The sequence below is a fragment of the Salvelinus sp. IW2-2015 genome, linkage group LG27, assembly GCF_002910315.2.
Source record: "Salvelinus sp. IW2-2015 linkage group LG27, ASM291031v2, whole genome shotgun sequence".
NCBI classification, from domain to species: Eukaryota; Metazoa; Chordata; class Actinopteri; order Salmoniformes; family Salmonidae; genus Salvelinus; species Salvelinus sp. IW2-2015.
In genome coordinates, this window is record NC_036867.1 from 15,677,818 (window position 1) to 15,693,333 (window position 15,516).

General features: G+C 45.4%; 1 protein-coding gene across 1 annotated transcript in view; it reads left to right on the forward strand.

The window, feature by feature from the left end:
* Nucleotides 1-15,516, forward strand: part of myom1b (myomesin 1b) — a 42,861-nt gene that overhangs the window by 12,027 nt on the left and 15,318 nt on the right. Inside the window, 22 exon segments of the mRNA XM_070435422.1 lie at nt 1,138-1,279; nt 1,799-1,998; nt 2,186-2,239; nt 2,527-2,651; nt 2,882-3,065; nt 3,253-3,427; nt 3,630-3,751; nt 5,733-5,750; nt 7,907-8,103; nt 8,302-8,428; nt 8,790-8,974; nt 9,332-9,446; nt 10,226-10,382; nt 10,474-10,580; nt 10,766-10,810; nt 11,053-11,189; nt 11,981-12,125; nt 12,559-12,618; nt 12,759-12,826; nt 13,021-13,134; nt 14,568-14,655; nt 14,742-14,784. Of these exon segments, the coding sequence (XP_070291523.1) occupies nt 1,138-1,279; nt 1,799-1,998; nt 2,186-2,239; nt 2,527-2,651; nt 2,882-3,065; nt 3,253-3,427; nt 3,630-3,751; nt 5,733-5,750; nt 7,907-8,103; nt 8,302-8,428; nt 8,790-8,974; nt 9,332-9,446; nt 10,226-10,382; nt 10,474-10,580; nt 10,766-10,810; nt 11,053-11,189; nt 11,981-12,125; nt 12,559-12,618; nt 12,759-12,826; nt 13,021-13,134; nt 14,568-14,655; nt 14,742-14,784 (2,608 nt within the window).

Sequence of the window (15,516 nt, forward strand, 5' to 3'; positions counted from 1 at the left end):
CATGTGCTCTCTACAGAGTGTGAACATGATGGAAATAGGCCTTGCTCTCTCTGTCATTGTCAGGGTCCGGCATTGTAAAGGAGAGGCAGGACATACCTGTCTGTTGCGGACACAGAGACCCCATAGCAGTCGGAGAGACTGACAAGGTTATTCTCAGTGAGCTCATGAGCTCAGATATGGAATGAGATTGGCTGTCAACAGAGCTGGATACTGTATATATATCTCTTCTTCCAGGAGTGACAATAGCCTGCTGAGTGTCCTTTTAAGCCACAAAGAGCTTTCTCTCTCTCTCTCCACTTTCTCTCTCTCTCTCTCTCTCTCTCTCTCTCTCTTTCTCTCTTTCTCTCCTTCTCTCTCTCTCTCTCTATCTCTCCATTCTCTCCATTTCTTCTCTCTTCTCTCCATTCTCTCTCTCTCTCTCCTCTCTCTTCCATCTCTCTCTCTCTCCACTTCTCTCCATCTCTCTCTGCTTCTCTCTCCATTTCTCGTCTCTATCTCTCTCTCCACTTTCTCTTTATCTCTCTCTCTCCACTCTCTCTCTCTCTGCCTCTCTCTCTCTTTCTCTATCTATCTATCTCTCCATCTCTATATATATCTCTCTTACACACACACAGTAAAATGATATCAGGCAGTATTTAGTCCTACAGTTTATACAGCTACCGTACACACATGCATAAACTTACAGTCCACAGACCACATAAGATACAGCACAAAATGTTTCAGCAGCCTCTCTCACATTCACACTGAATCAGTCAGTCCATCGCTAAGTGGCTAATTCTGTTTCTCACTTTATGGGAAGTGTGTGTTCTGTCTCTTTAAGAGTCGCCTTTCACCGAGGGGCACGCTGCTGCTAATTCTGTCCCATCTGCTCCAGCCTGCTCCGGGGTTGTGTTTAACTTAAAGACCAGTAGCATTCCTGGCACTAAGCCATGGAGCCACAGAGTTCCGCTGGGAGTACAGCAATGTACAGTACGTGCACTGTAATTCAAAACAACAAGCCACAATGAAAATACTCTAACTGTGTACTATAGAGATCCTATAATACACTATGGATTCTATATGTAATTGTATGTGAGAGTGAGTGAGTGAGTGAGAAAACTAAACATTTAACTGACAATGTGTGTGTGCTTGTATCAGATGCCGATGCAGAGGTGGAGGGAGCCCCTGGCGCCCCTCTGGATGTGAAGTGTCAGGACGCCAATAAGGATTACGTCATCGTGACCTGGAAGCAGCCGGCTGTGGACGGTGGCAGCTCCATCCTGGGCTACTTTGTGGACAGGTCAGTACCATCCCCCATCACTACATGCCAGTAGTAAATCCTAGGCTTGTCATGACACAGCTGGACAAACACGAGAACAAATCTCCCTTATGCACCCCATACTGCTATTAACTCCAGTTACATATTGTATAAGTAGAGGGCCAAGTCACATGACCTGACCTATAACCATGTGAAATTATCTTGTAATAGGCTATAACAAGGGCCCAGTTTCTCCCGACCTTACCAATAGGCCTAACTCTGTGTCTTACCAATAGGCCTAACTATGTGTCTTACCAATAGGCCTAACTCTGTGTCTTACCAATAGGCCTAACTCTGTGTCTTACCAATAGGCCTAACTCTGTGTCTTACCAAGAGGCCTAACTCTGTCTTACCAATAGGCCTAACTCTGTGTCTTACCAATAGGCCTAACTCTGTGTCTTACCAAGAGGCCTAACTCTGTGTCTTATCAATAAGGCCTTACTGATATTGTTATTGAATGGCTGATGGCATGTATGCTGTCTCTTTGTGCCCTGTGTTCAGGTGTGAGGTTGGCACCACCCACTGGAGCCAGTGCAACGACACGCCCATCAAGTTTGCCCGTTTCCCCGTGACCGGGTTGGTGGAAGGGCGCTCCTACACATTCCGTGTGCGTGCCGTCAACAAGTCTGGCATGAGCCGGCCATCCCGTGTCTCTGAGGTTGTGGCAGCCATGGATCCTGCCGATCGCGCGCGAATGAGAGGTACGGCGGGCATCCACTGTCTGCCATCTGGCCCTCCCTGTCTGTGTTCTCTCATATTGTGTTATGGTACTGCAAAATGAATATATTGTGAGTATGTAACTTTGCGATGTCTGATGGTTTTAGTTTCGTGCATGTGTTTTCTTGGAACTATGCATCTGAAAGCTGCTCCTTTTCCCCTGGCCCCCAGGTACCTCTGCACCCTGGACCGGCCAGATCATTGTCACTGAGGAGGAGCCTGCAGGTAGGAAGGAAATGCTTCTGCACTCATCCGTGTTGATCAATATTTCGACGCAGCTATAGATCTGATCTTATAGGGGCCTACCGCTTACAGTACCTTGTGGWCTTTGATTGGAAGGATAACAAAAGCTCTAGTCTAGCTTGGTTGCCAGTCTGCTGGTCTGTTGCCATCTCCTAATGGAAAGGTCATGTTTTGGCTTGAGAATGACAAGGCAAGAGCACAAACGGATCTGGGACCAGGCTACGAGATCAAACCCCTGACACGTTTTCTTTCACATCACTTCCTATCAGAGGGTGTGGTCCCCGGCAGACCCAAAGAGCTGGAGGTCACCGAGGCCACCAAGAACTATGTGGTTCTGAGCTGGAAACCCCCTGGAGAGAGAGGCCACGAGGGCATCATGTACTATGTGGAGAAGGTGAGATATACAGTATATACTTCATTAACATCACATACCTGATCTGTAGCGTGACTCATCTGATCAATATAACCTACATTTCATCACTGTTTCGCATCCATAACAACCACCATATCAAAATCATTCAATAAGTTAACACTTTTTTGTTTGTTGGTATTTTATAGTCCTGGAAGTTGTTTGGTGTTAGGAGGGTTGGAGGCGTACTCTAACTTCTCAGTGTTGTGTGTTAGTGTGTGTCAGGCACAGACAGCTGGCAGAGGGTGAACACAGAGATCCCAGTGAAGTCTCCTCGCTTCGCCCTGTTTGATCTGGCGGAGGGAAAGGCCTACAGCTTCCGTGTGCGCTGCTGCAACTCCGCCGGCGTTGGCGAGCCATCAGAAGCCACCGAGGCCACCACTGTCGGGGACAAGCTGGGTGAGGGGGTCACAAGTCACACGCCATACCACAGATTACAGCAGTTCCCAGTGTACCAACAGAAATAGATGTAGCACATGTTTACGTATTTACTCTGAAAGACACGCACTCCTCTCCGAATCAGTCTGCTTGAGCTCTTACGAGCCTTTTATCCCCCATTTGATCTTAGTTGAATTGTTGTCCCCAGATATCCCGTCTGCCCCAGGCCGTGTGGTTCCCACTAGGAACACAGACACGTCCGTGGTTGTGTCCTGGGAGGCTTCCAGAGACGCTAAGGAGCTGGTGGGATACTACATCGAGGCCAGCATCGTGGGTAGCAACAAGTTTGAGCCATGTAACAACAAGCCTGTCAAAGGCACCAGGTACAACGGTCCTTCTAACAATCCTTCTATCAATCTTTTACAAATATATACATATACAAATGGTGACCATAAATCTAATTCAATACTATATGTAAATGATGGTGAGCTCAAGTAAGTTGACAAAACGTTTTTTTCCCCACAAAGACTGAGATTGATGGTGTGAAACGTCTTTCTCAAAGTGTTTTTGTGTACTGGGAAACAGGTTTATCTGTCACGGTCTGGTGACAGGAGAGAGCTACGTGTTCAGAGTGAAGGCACTGAACGCCGCTGGGCTCAGCGAGTGTTCTCAGGAGTCTGAGGCTATTGAGGTGAAGGCTGCTATTGGTAAGTGAGAGGAAGAGTGTCATGGCACAGTCATACTAGACAATAGGGTAGGAAGCCATTTTAGGAAGAATATGAAGAGCCATATACAAGGAACTTATTTTTTATGTTTAGATGGAGCACGATTACATGCTTAGAAAAAAAGGTGCTATCTAGAACCTAAAAGGGTTCTTCGACTGTCCCCATAGGAGAACCCTTTGAAGAACCCTTTTTGGTTCCAGGTAGATCCCTTTTGGTTCCAGGTAGATCCCTTTTGGTTCCAGGTATAACTATTTTGGGTTCCATGTAGAACCCTTTCTACAGAAGGATTCTACCTGGAACCAAAAAAGTTTATACCTGGAACTGAAAATGGTTCTCCTATGGGGACAGCCAAAGAACCCTTTAGGAACCCTTTTTTTCTAAGAGGGCATGTGTCTTAAAGGGTTATAATTTTATGGTACTAGGATCAGGAAAGCCTTTTAGCTCTATGAGTGGGTGGAATGTGATGATTGAATCTTATGCATAGTATTGTTATTACTCCTTTTCTAATATGCCGATGATGAAAGAAATATCCCGTTTTCACAATGAAKAGGGGTTTCGCTGATGTGTTGCACCATTGTCTTCTTTATTTGCTGTCCATTGAGACATCACGTTGRCAGCTCTGTGTACCATCAGCATTTAGACTCCTCCCACGTGTTCTTTCCCATGGTTCCACTCTGTCAGTCACCCGAACAAGCCCCACCCACCACCCCCACACCCCCTGCTGAGTCAGAACTTATCCCCACCCTCCCTGCACAACCTGAGGCGGGCCGGGGTCAGGAGTTGTAGACTTCCTCTAATTTGGGTCAGTGCGATCCAACTCAGCGGTTGTTACAAACCAGCCCACCTTGCGTTCCTCTGTCACGACCCCCCCACCCCCCCACCCCCCCATCACGTTGCCTGGGCACGAGATGTATCAGCCTCCACCACCCATCTGGTGTTTAAGGTACCCACCCCCTCTCCACCCCACCAACAATAACCCCTGATCTGCATTGTGCATCTGCCCATTCTTCTCACTCTCAACTGAATAGACTAGCTCTGGTCCCAGGTGTTACAGCGGCTTGCGRCTTGCTAACGCTGATCTGCACTAGCGCCCTGGACCAGAGCTAGGGAACAGGAATGCTAAACTGACAGCCCTGCTCCTTTACAGTTGTCCCATTAATGTCTGCACTGTGACTAACCAAGCTTKTAGCTATGACACATCACTCAGTCACTGGCCAGCTTTGTGCCGAGCAGCATGCTCTGTTTTCCCTTATGAAACACACTTAGTAACAATGTCAATGGATTTCTCTCTACAGTCCATTACAACTGATAATAGTTGGTAGACCTAGAGTCTAGGCCCATTAGTGGTAGTGTCTTACACGATAAAAGATAGACAATTGAATACTCACAATTGAGCCGAGGTTAGTATGAGGAAACACTTCTATCGCACATCTTTTAAAAATATATTATGAAGAATTAACTGCATTTATGTCCATAGATGTCACTCATAACTATTTCCAATAGTTGTCTCCCATTGAGTAAATTGCTATACACCATTACATATACTTGAAAAATGTTGCCCGTATTGTGCATATAATGAAATCCACTGGTATCATTACGAAAGTATAGTGTGGCTTTTTCATGAAGGGTTGGCGCAAAGCCTGCACACACTCGCTTTCTCCCCTCACAAGATTCTGCTTTCTCTTTAACTCTGCAACTCGCTTCCACACGCAGATGTCACTTGTTGGTCATCTTGTCTTCATTTTTCAGTCAGTCAGATGAAGACATTGTACTGTATTTAATATTGTATGTGATGGTATTGGTAATGTTTTCTTTCTCTCTCTCCCTCTGTCTCTCTGTCTCTCTCGTCCTTACTCTCTGAGTGAGCTGACTGAGATTTTAGCTGTTTGTTAGTGTGAATGGTTGATCTTCTCTTTGCCTGTGTAAAATGGCTTCTTTTGCTTTTTTCTGCTAACTCCTGTAGGGGGCGGTATTCCTCATGGTGTGTTGCCGGAGTGGGAGTTACCAAGGGGTGGTAACGTGGGCGGACTAACCAAGCACACGCCACGCTGGACGGGCACGCATGAGGCCGTTCAGTACCCCCCTTACACTATGCTAAAGCTCAATGCTCAAACTGGCAGTGTGCCTAGCCCAGGGGCCGGAGCTGGGGCAGGGGCCACTAGCTCAAGCCCCTCAGGCTCTTTAGAGCCCCTGGCTACAGGAAGTAAAGGCAAGGGGGGCAAGAGAGGCAGTGTGACCTGGGCCCCTGACCTGGTCACAGAATCAGTCACAGACTCGGTCACAGAGCCGGCCAAAGCCACGGATGAGGTTAAAGGTCAGGCTAAGGTGCCTGAGGCCGGGAAAACACGTAAGTCCTCTGTAGATGTTTCAGCCAAACGGGGGACAGAGAAAGAAACAGCCCACAGCGTGGGCTGGCCCAGGACAGACCCAGACCCAGGTGAGCACTCAGTCAGGCCACSCCAACTCTTGTATCATCAGATCATCCAAAATAAAACAACTCTTCATCTTTTCCCCCCCAAGGATTTTTTTTCACTTTTTTAAACTGAAGCTTTTTTCTTTCTACACTTTTTTGAACTGTCATTTTTTTAAATTACTTTGGTAAGAAGGTAGAAAACTATTTTGAAAAAAGAAACTAACACTTTAATATTTGTATAGGGATCACACTTTGAACGTATGTGGTTCTACTCTCATATTCACAGGAAAGGCATTAAAACACAATACATATAGCCAAAGTCTTCAACTGGTAAAATCCTATTTTTATCCCAAGGTAAGTTTCTATAACAGCTTTCTCAGTTTAACTACACAGTCACGCAGCCTTTCAGGCAATCTACTGGCCACCTCTACCACATGGCTGCCTCACACACACGGGAGGGGGGGGTCCTCCCTCCACACCCTCAGTGTTCAGGAACTGTGCTAGCCACCTCAACTTAATGTAGCCGGTTTTGTATAGAAGGGATATTGCTTTTGTCAAAATTGACTTTTTGTAGCAGGTTAGGAGAATTTACGCAGCACGTTGGGAGAGTTAGGTTAAGGTGAGGAAAAAGGTTAGGGTCAGCTATTTTTGGCTCCCGAGTGGCGCAGTGGTCCAAAGCACTGCATCTCAGTGCTAGAGGTGTCACTACAGACCCTGGTTCGATCCTGGGCTGTATCACAACCGGTCGTGATTGGGAGTCCCATACGGCGGTGCACAATTTGCCCAYCGTCATCCGGGTTAGGGTTTGGRCAGAGTAGGCCATCATTGTAAATAACAATTTGTTCTTAACCGACTTGCCATTTTAAATAAAGGTTCAATTGAAATATTTCCACATCTAATGTCAATTTGACAAAAGCTGTATCCCATCTAYCTACTGTAGCCTGGCRGGCTCACACACTCTGTGCTCTTTAAGGTCCACCGTCACCTTGGGAGAGCAGTGCGCATTAACGCACAGAGGCACTGTGACACAGCTAGAGCTAGCCTATCACAGCTTGTCTCTGAAGTGGGTCAGCCAATCTCAAGCCAGAAATGAATGCCTATACCTGAGACCTTTTTGGTAGTGTACTTCCTAGTCAGATTCTACGCCATACCCCCTCCCCCAAATTAGGGAGCACGCCATGTCCATGTGACTATTTGTGTGACAGGTCAATTTATTATGAGCATGTAATATTATCTAGTTATCTGTGTGAGCTCCCTCTATAGAAGACACCACCGCAGACCAGCCACTGAAATCATATGTGTTCTCACAGCTCCAGTGGCAAAAATATTTTGTCTCATTCCAACTCTGTTCAGTCCAGGTCCCTGAAATTTGTGTCCCCATAATTTGGTCAATGTGTGATGACTCAGTGTCTGGTTGAAACAGTTTGAGGTGAAAGGTTAAGGGTAAAGGTGCAGACAGTGGTCTCTTACAGCAAGTATGGATGACAAACTGTATCCCTAAGCTGTTGTTTAACCAACAGAGAACTTTGAACTTTGTTTGTGATTAAGTTTATTAGTGCCCAATACTTGCTCTAAGAAAGCAGAAAGTTAGTAAGTCAAAGTGATGAAAGACTGAAGCTCAACTAAGAGCATTATGAAGGCTTTACGAAACTTCCGTCTCCCATGACTTCCTCGTCTCACAGTTGACATAGCATGATGCTAACTGGAGTCCTCTGCTGTCCCAGCGTCCCCTACTCCACCCTATGGCATCAGCGTTCTGGAGTGTGTGCGGGACTCTATGGTGCTGGCCTGGAAGCAGCCCACCTTCATCGGAGGCGCTGACATCACCGGCTACTTCGTGGACTACCGTGAGGTCATCAATGGGGTGCCAGGGACATGGCACGAGGCCAACGTCAAGGCTGTCAGCGACAGAGCCTACAGAGTGAGTTAACCATTTTGTTTCTTTGGGATGAAGCTACCTTCTTTAACCTGAATTTGCAGTCACCTTTTGTCATATCGGGAGAAAAGGGAGAATGTTTTTTCACTGTCTGTCTGTCTGTCTGTCTGTCTGTCTGTCTGTCTGTCTGTCTGTCTGTCTGTCTGTCTGTCTGTCTGTCTGTCTGTCTGTCTGTCTGTCCAGGTGTCTGACTTGAAGGAGAACAGGAAGTACCAGTTCCAGGTGCGTGCTGCCAACATGGCAGGCGTGGGCATCCCTTCTCTGCCCAGTGGAACGTTTGTCTGTGAGGAGTGGACCATTGCTGTGCCAGGTGGGTAGTGCCACTAACATTCACTTGCAAACCTGAGCAAATATGAGAATTACACTGTAACACATCAACATGGATACTATATCACAATACAAGTCAAATACACTGCAAAGATGTGTCTGAATTATTATTATTTTTTAACTTAAATTATAACCTCCATCTCCTTTTTTGGTGATGGTGTCGAAGCTTGCATGCACAGGGACATTATCTATGTACATTGCATTGCCTATGGGTGTGTCCCAAATAGCCCTATGGGCATGGCCAAAAGTAGTGCACTACAAAGGGAATATGGTGCTATTTGTACAACAACCTTACGTCCGTTCTTCAACTCTAAACCTAATTATTTACCCCTAATTTCCCACAGGACCTCCCCATGATCTGCAGGTGACAGAGGTGCGCGCCAACACTCTGGTGTTGCTTTATAAGCCACCAGTGTACCAGGGCCGTGACCCAGTCAACGGGTTCTACATTGACATCAAAGAGGCRGATGCTGAGGAGGAGGCTTGGAGAGGAGTCAACGAGAAGGCTGTCCTCACTAACTACATGAAGGTCAGGACCCTGTCCACTCCTATCGCTCCACGGTAACAGATCTAAGATCAGCTTCCCCTCCCCAAATCCTAACCTTTACCATTAGTGGGGAAAACTGACCCAGGATCAGCCTCTAGGGGCAAKTTCACCATCTCTATCCACTTAAGTCAATCATACCATTGAGCACACATTCTAATTCASAATTCGAATGCATAGTGTCTGATTGTAAGCGGGATTTGATTGGTGTAGGTCAGAGGATGTGTCTCGCGTGTAAAGGGATTTTCAACACTACTGCTTGTGTCTCAATAGTAATATTATATAGTCATATTTGATGTATGTGACTAACGTGTGTAATGTGACTCTTTKTTTCATGAGRAGATTAAGATTCTAAAGGAGGGGGAGACCTATGTGTTCCGTGTGCGTGCTCAGAATAAGGCAGGTGTGGGAAAGGCCTCTGAGCCCACAGAACCAGTCCTGGCCGAAACCAAACCAGGTAGGACGATGTTAAAGACCCCTCGACAGAGCATGAGGGAGAGGGAGGAAGGACATTGTTATTAAGCATACATACTTCACGTTTCATTTAAGTCATACCTTGAAGTCAGGCACCTCATGTGTAGAATAGTCTCAATGTGTCTCCCTGGTTAAATACAAGTTCAATTAAAAGACCTCCCCACACAGCTATTTATTTTCTTTCCTGTTGAAAAGGTATAAATACAGATAATGTACAAACACTTAAATGGATAGTTTATCCAAATTACATATTGGTTTCCTTACCCTGTAAGCAGTCTAAAACAAGGTATGACTGCAATCCACAGCTAGGTTTAATTTCCCTGGCACTGTTTCCAAATGCTAACATTTTAGCATTTGTGGTTCAAATCCCATTCAAGTAATGGGATAGATACTCACATTTTTTCTCGCATCACGTCCAAATCATCCGAAAATATCTCAAATGTATTGTGAAGCTCACCAAAGTCACTTATTGATGATTTGAACATGATGAGTGAAAAATGCGAATATCTGTCCCATGACTTGAATGGGATTTGTGCCATGAATGCTAAAACGTTAGCATTTGGAAACAGTGTCAGCCACTGCCAGGGAAACTGGAAACTGCTGTCATACCTTGTACATAGACCGCTTACAAGGTCATTTTATAATTTGGGTGAACTATCCTTTTAAGGGTAAAATTAGATTCATACATTTAGTCACACTGCACCTTTTGCATGTGTTTTTGAGTCTCCAGCCGTGTTTGACTTTAGGTCTGTTCTCTCTCAGGCACTACGGAGATTGTTGTGGACGTTGATGATGAGGGAGTGATCTCCATGAACTTTGCCTGCTCCAACCTGACTCCAGACTCCAAATTTGTGTGGTCAAAGAACTACGAAGAGATCACAGACGATACTCGTATTAGTGTGGCGACCAGTGGGGAGAAGTGAGTGAGTGTGTGAGTTTGAAAGAAGATTAGGGAATCTAAAGTACTTCAGTATGTTGATTGTGCTGGTGCTTTTGTGTCTACCCCTCAGGTCCAAAGCCGCCTTCAATATGCCTGCGGAGGATGACATCGGCATTTACTCTTGTGCTGTCACCCACACCGACGGTGCTTGCTCCAGCTACACTCTCTCAGCAGAGGGTGAGTCCAACTGTGTGTCTGTGGTACTGTAGCACTGTACTAGCCTGACCACGTAATCACTTAAGCAGCTAACTTAGAAGGTTAAGAGGGTCGCAGAGCTTCATTGCTCCTGTGTAATTTCTACTTCTTAATCTCTGATAAATATTTCATTTTACCTCATAAGTCTTTTTTTTCTTTTTTGACAGAGTTGAAGAAACTGCTGGAGCTCAGCCATGACCACAAATTCCCCAGTGAGAAACTCAGGCACCCTGTTCTATGGGCTGCATCCCAAATGGCACCCTATTCCCTTAGTGTACCACTTTTGACCAGGAAAAAAGTAGTGCACTGTGTAGGGAATAGGGTGCCATTTGGGATGCGGWCCTATCTTTTCTCATTTGTTTGTTCTGTGCATGACTCTTTCCTCACTGTTCCTGCTCTCACTTTTTCACCTTCTCTCCTCTCTGTCTCTCTCCTTCTCATTTGATCTGTCTAGTTATTCCATTAAAGACAGAGCTGGCTGTGGAGCTGCAGGAGAAGGGCAGAATTCGCTTCTGGCTGCAGGCTGAGAAGATCTCCGCTAATGGCAAAATAGAATATGTGTTTAACGACAACAATCTCTCCCAGGGAGAGGTAAGTAGGCACTGAATGGAAACAAAATAACTGAACTCTCTCTTAATGTTGAGCCGCTTTGGGACTGAAAACAAAATGCACTCCTTTATGGTTGTTAAAATTCCCAGGTTTAGGGGTCTCCTAAGTGGCGCAGTGGTCTAAGGCACTAGAGATTCTGGGTTCTAGTCCAGGCTCTGTCGCAGCCGGCCACGACCGGGCGGCCCATGGGGCGGCGCACAATTGGCCCAGCGTCGTCCAGGAGAGTTTGGCCGGCATGGATATCCTTGTCTCATCGCGCACTAGCGACTCCTGTGGCGGACCGGGCGCAGTGCACGCTGACACGGTCGCCAGGTGTACGGTGTTTCCTCCGACACATTGGTGCTTCCGGGTGGGATGGGCATTGTGTCAAGAAGCAGTGCGGCTTGGTTGGGTTGTGTTTCGGAGTACGCATGGCTCTCGACCTTCGCCTCTCCCGAGTCCGTACGGGAGTTGCAGCGATGAGACAAGACTGTAACTACTACCAATTGGATACCACGAAATTGGGGAGAAAAAAGGGGTTGAAAAAAATTAATACAATTTTTTTAAATTCCCAGTTTTTCCAGAAATCATGGTTGGAGGTTTCCTGGATTTCCTGCTTATTCCAGGAATTCTCCAACTGGCATTTCTGCAGAACCTGGGAATTTGTGGAAAGTTACCTGAAATTTGCGACCCTATGCTCCCTACATATGTATAACATCTACTGTAATTTCTGTTGTTGAGATGAAGTTTCTGAGACCAGACTAAAAAGACTTTTCCCATGACCTGCTTCCCAGAAATACAAGATGAACTTCAACAAGGACACAGGTGTGATTGAGATGATCATGGAGTCTCTGCTCCCAGAGGACGAGGGAACCTTCACCTTCCAGCTGCAGGACGGCAAAGCAACCAACCAGTCCAGCCTGGTGCTGATTGGAGATGGTAGGATAAACCCAGCCTCTCATTCTCTCCTTCCTCCTATCATCTTCCGTTCCTCTCTTCTCCCGCATGAGTGCCAGTCAGTTTACGCTATCATGCCAACTCCTTGTCAGTCTTTGTCATGGTATGACAAGGACAGCAGTGGAGTAGGCAAGAGCACAAACAGATCTGGGACCAGGCTATCTCTCCTCTGTTGTAAAGAAAAAACAGCCACACTATGGCTCAGAAGTTCGATCTTAACATATTTCACTAGAGGGCAGTGAAAGCTTACCATAAACCATAAACTATTGTGCACACATTAATAACAAATGTACCTGATTTAAATAATATCCACGTCAATGTACAAGACACATCATAGTGACTATATTACATGAAAGATGAATGTGATTGTACGTAAAAGTTTTGTTACCTAATCAGGAGTGATGTGTTTTTCCAGTGTTCAAGGGGCTGCAGAAGGAGTCTGCGTTCATGCGCAAGGAATGGCACAGAAAGCAAGGTATGGGATCTTTTTAAACGAAGAAAATATGTCATGAGTGGAGTAGTGATATGGTGAGATATTAGATTTATAGAACATTGTCAGAAATCATAGCAACATAATTGATCATTGAAATAATCCCACTGTCTTGTTTTTCGTAGGTCCTCACTTTGTGGAGTATCTGAGTTATGAAGTGACCCCAGAATGTTGTGTTATCCTGAAATGCAAGGTGAGAATGCCGAGGAACAGGGTTAGAGGGAACTCTTGGATAATGGATGTCAGTATTAGGTAAATTCCTCTTAGGTCAGCTCACACACCTCTCCAGATGACTTGTTACCCACCGGTGTGCAGTAGGGAAGTGGACCTGAACATCATATCTCTGTCTATCTCTTTCTATCCATCTGTCGCTATCACCCTCTGCAGGTTGGGAACATAAAGAAAGAGACCGTTGCATTGTGGTACAAGGATGGGCGTGAGGTCAAGGGAGATGAGAAACTCACCTTCACGGAGGGAGTGCTCAAACTGGAGATTGCTCAGGTGAGAGGGATTCTGCAGTTATTTCATGCACATCATACATTAGAAATATATACAGTACCACAAGCCTCTTATGCAGCAGTATAAGACCGTACTGCACAATACCTGTCTTTAGAGGGTTATGAATATTGTTTTGCACATTACTCTAGGCTATATGAATGGCTCTTCTATACAGTACACTACATATAGGTTGTAAAATATAATATAATATTTTCAATATGCTGCACATGTATGAACATACCGTATGTATTGAATGTTTTTGTAATATGTTCTACACATCATTATACAGTCAATGTGCTGTTTGTTTGCAACTGTGTATGACTGTATCATCATTGCACATCTCTGTCTATATGTTCATATATCATATATATATGAGTTCCTCACACAACATGGATGCTATCTTCTGGCTGCAAGATGGTGGAGAAAGTTGAGCATAAGTTGGTCTGAAGGGGTTGCGACCATGTGAAAAGTTACTGTCTTAATATCGCTTTCTTAATTATATTAATCACAATTTCTCTGTCTTTTCCAGTTACAGCATCTAACCGATCCTTACTTAAATTTGTATAAAACCTCTTAAATTCTAACCCACCCATTTATTATTCTTACTAAATTACAGCATATTTCGACACGATTCAACATTTTTCCTCTAACACACCATGTCTCAACCATTGTTCTCTGTATTAAAGGTAGACTGACGTAGATGCAGAAAGGAAACTGCATAGTGGGTCAATTTCCTTAACAACTAAGAGCTGTGAAGCGCAAGGCTCAACTTCTCTGCTGTTTTGGTGCCTGGGCTACCACACTGTAAACAGAGTGAAGCGAACCCGCGCACATGCGCAGATATTGTGTGTGACTGTGTGAGAGTGAGGCCTTGCGTCTCGCCCATCTCAATATCTGTGGTGCTGCTCGCGGCAACATCATTTCACTGAGTCTACCCCTTTTAATGTGTTTTATCAAATCTGTTTCATGTCTTTTACAGTATATCATGTCCTTTTGTAATTCACCTGTTTTCCACCCTACATCTGTCTACCTAGTCTTGAGCCAAACACACCACTCATCTCTGTGTGTAGTCCAACGTGCATGTCATCAGAAGTGGCACAGTGTGTGCACGTGCGACACGCAGTATGTAAACATGTCACATGTGTCCTATTACAGCGTGATGCTCCTCCTGCAGCTGTAGCGACAGACCTAGACAATTCCCTCGAGGACCTTATCTGGAGAATACTAAAAGTTGGGATCAGCGTGATCTTTTTGTCACCTTAAGTGATCATCTTCTTGGTTTTGCTGTTTTGAGAATGCTTTTTTGCTTTTGTGTCAAATAAATGTGTGTCCTGCAGCATCCATAGCAGGGGAGAAAAGCTTGCCTTTTCGCTTGAGAGTTGAATTTTCTTCATTTACAAAAGGATGTGTGTCTCAAACCTAGCCTTCTCTTATAGATCTCAAAGAAGGATGCCGGTGTCTATGAGATTGTTCTGAAGGATGACAGAGGGCAGGACACATCCACGTTGAATCTGACAGAACAAGGTGACTAACCCCTCAAAGCCATACCTCATTGTGTGTGCAGTAAAGCGTCAACAAGGCCTCATCATATTTACATTTCTGTCCTCCAGGTTTCAGAGACTTGATGAATGAAGTGTTCAGTAATATTGGTAAGTACATGTGTCTCACTGCAGTGGGAAACCCATTAGCTAAAGTTGAACTTGTGTTCAAAACATCCATAAAGTCTTCCTCTGTAAAGTTGCTCTGTGTAACGTTGCACTGTGTGACATTTCTGTAATGTTGTACTGTATAACATCTCTGTGACGTTGCACTGTGGAACATCTCTGTGACGTTGCACTGTGGAACATCTCTGTAACATTGCACTGTGGAACATCTCTGTAACGTTGCACTGTGGAACATCTCTGTAACGTTGCACTGTATAACATCTCTGTGACGTTGCACTGTGGAACATCTCTGTGACGTTGCACTGTGGAACATCTCTGTAATGTAAGACTGTGTAACATCTCTGTGACGTTGCACTGTGGAACNACTGTGTAACATCTCTGTGACGTTGCACTGTGGAACATCTCTGTAACGTTGCACTGTGGAACATCTCTGTAACGTTGCACTGTATAACATCTCTGTAACGTTGCACTGTGGAACATCTCTGTAACGTTGCACTGTGGAACATCTCTGTGACGTTGCACTGTGGAACATCTCTGTAATGTAAGACTGTGGTGGTGTGGTGTGTGTGTGTGTGTGTTGTGTGTGTGTGTGTGTGTGTGTGTGTGTGTGTGTGTGTGTGTGTGTGTGTGTGTGTGTGTGTGTGTGTGTGTGTGTGTGTGTGTGTGTGTGTGTGTGTGTGTGGCGCGCGCGCGCCTGAATTGTGCGCGCGCGCGCCTGAAG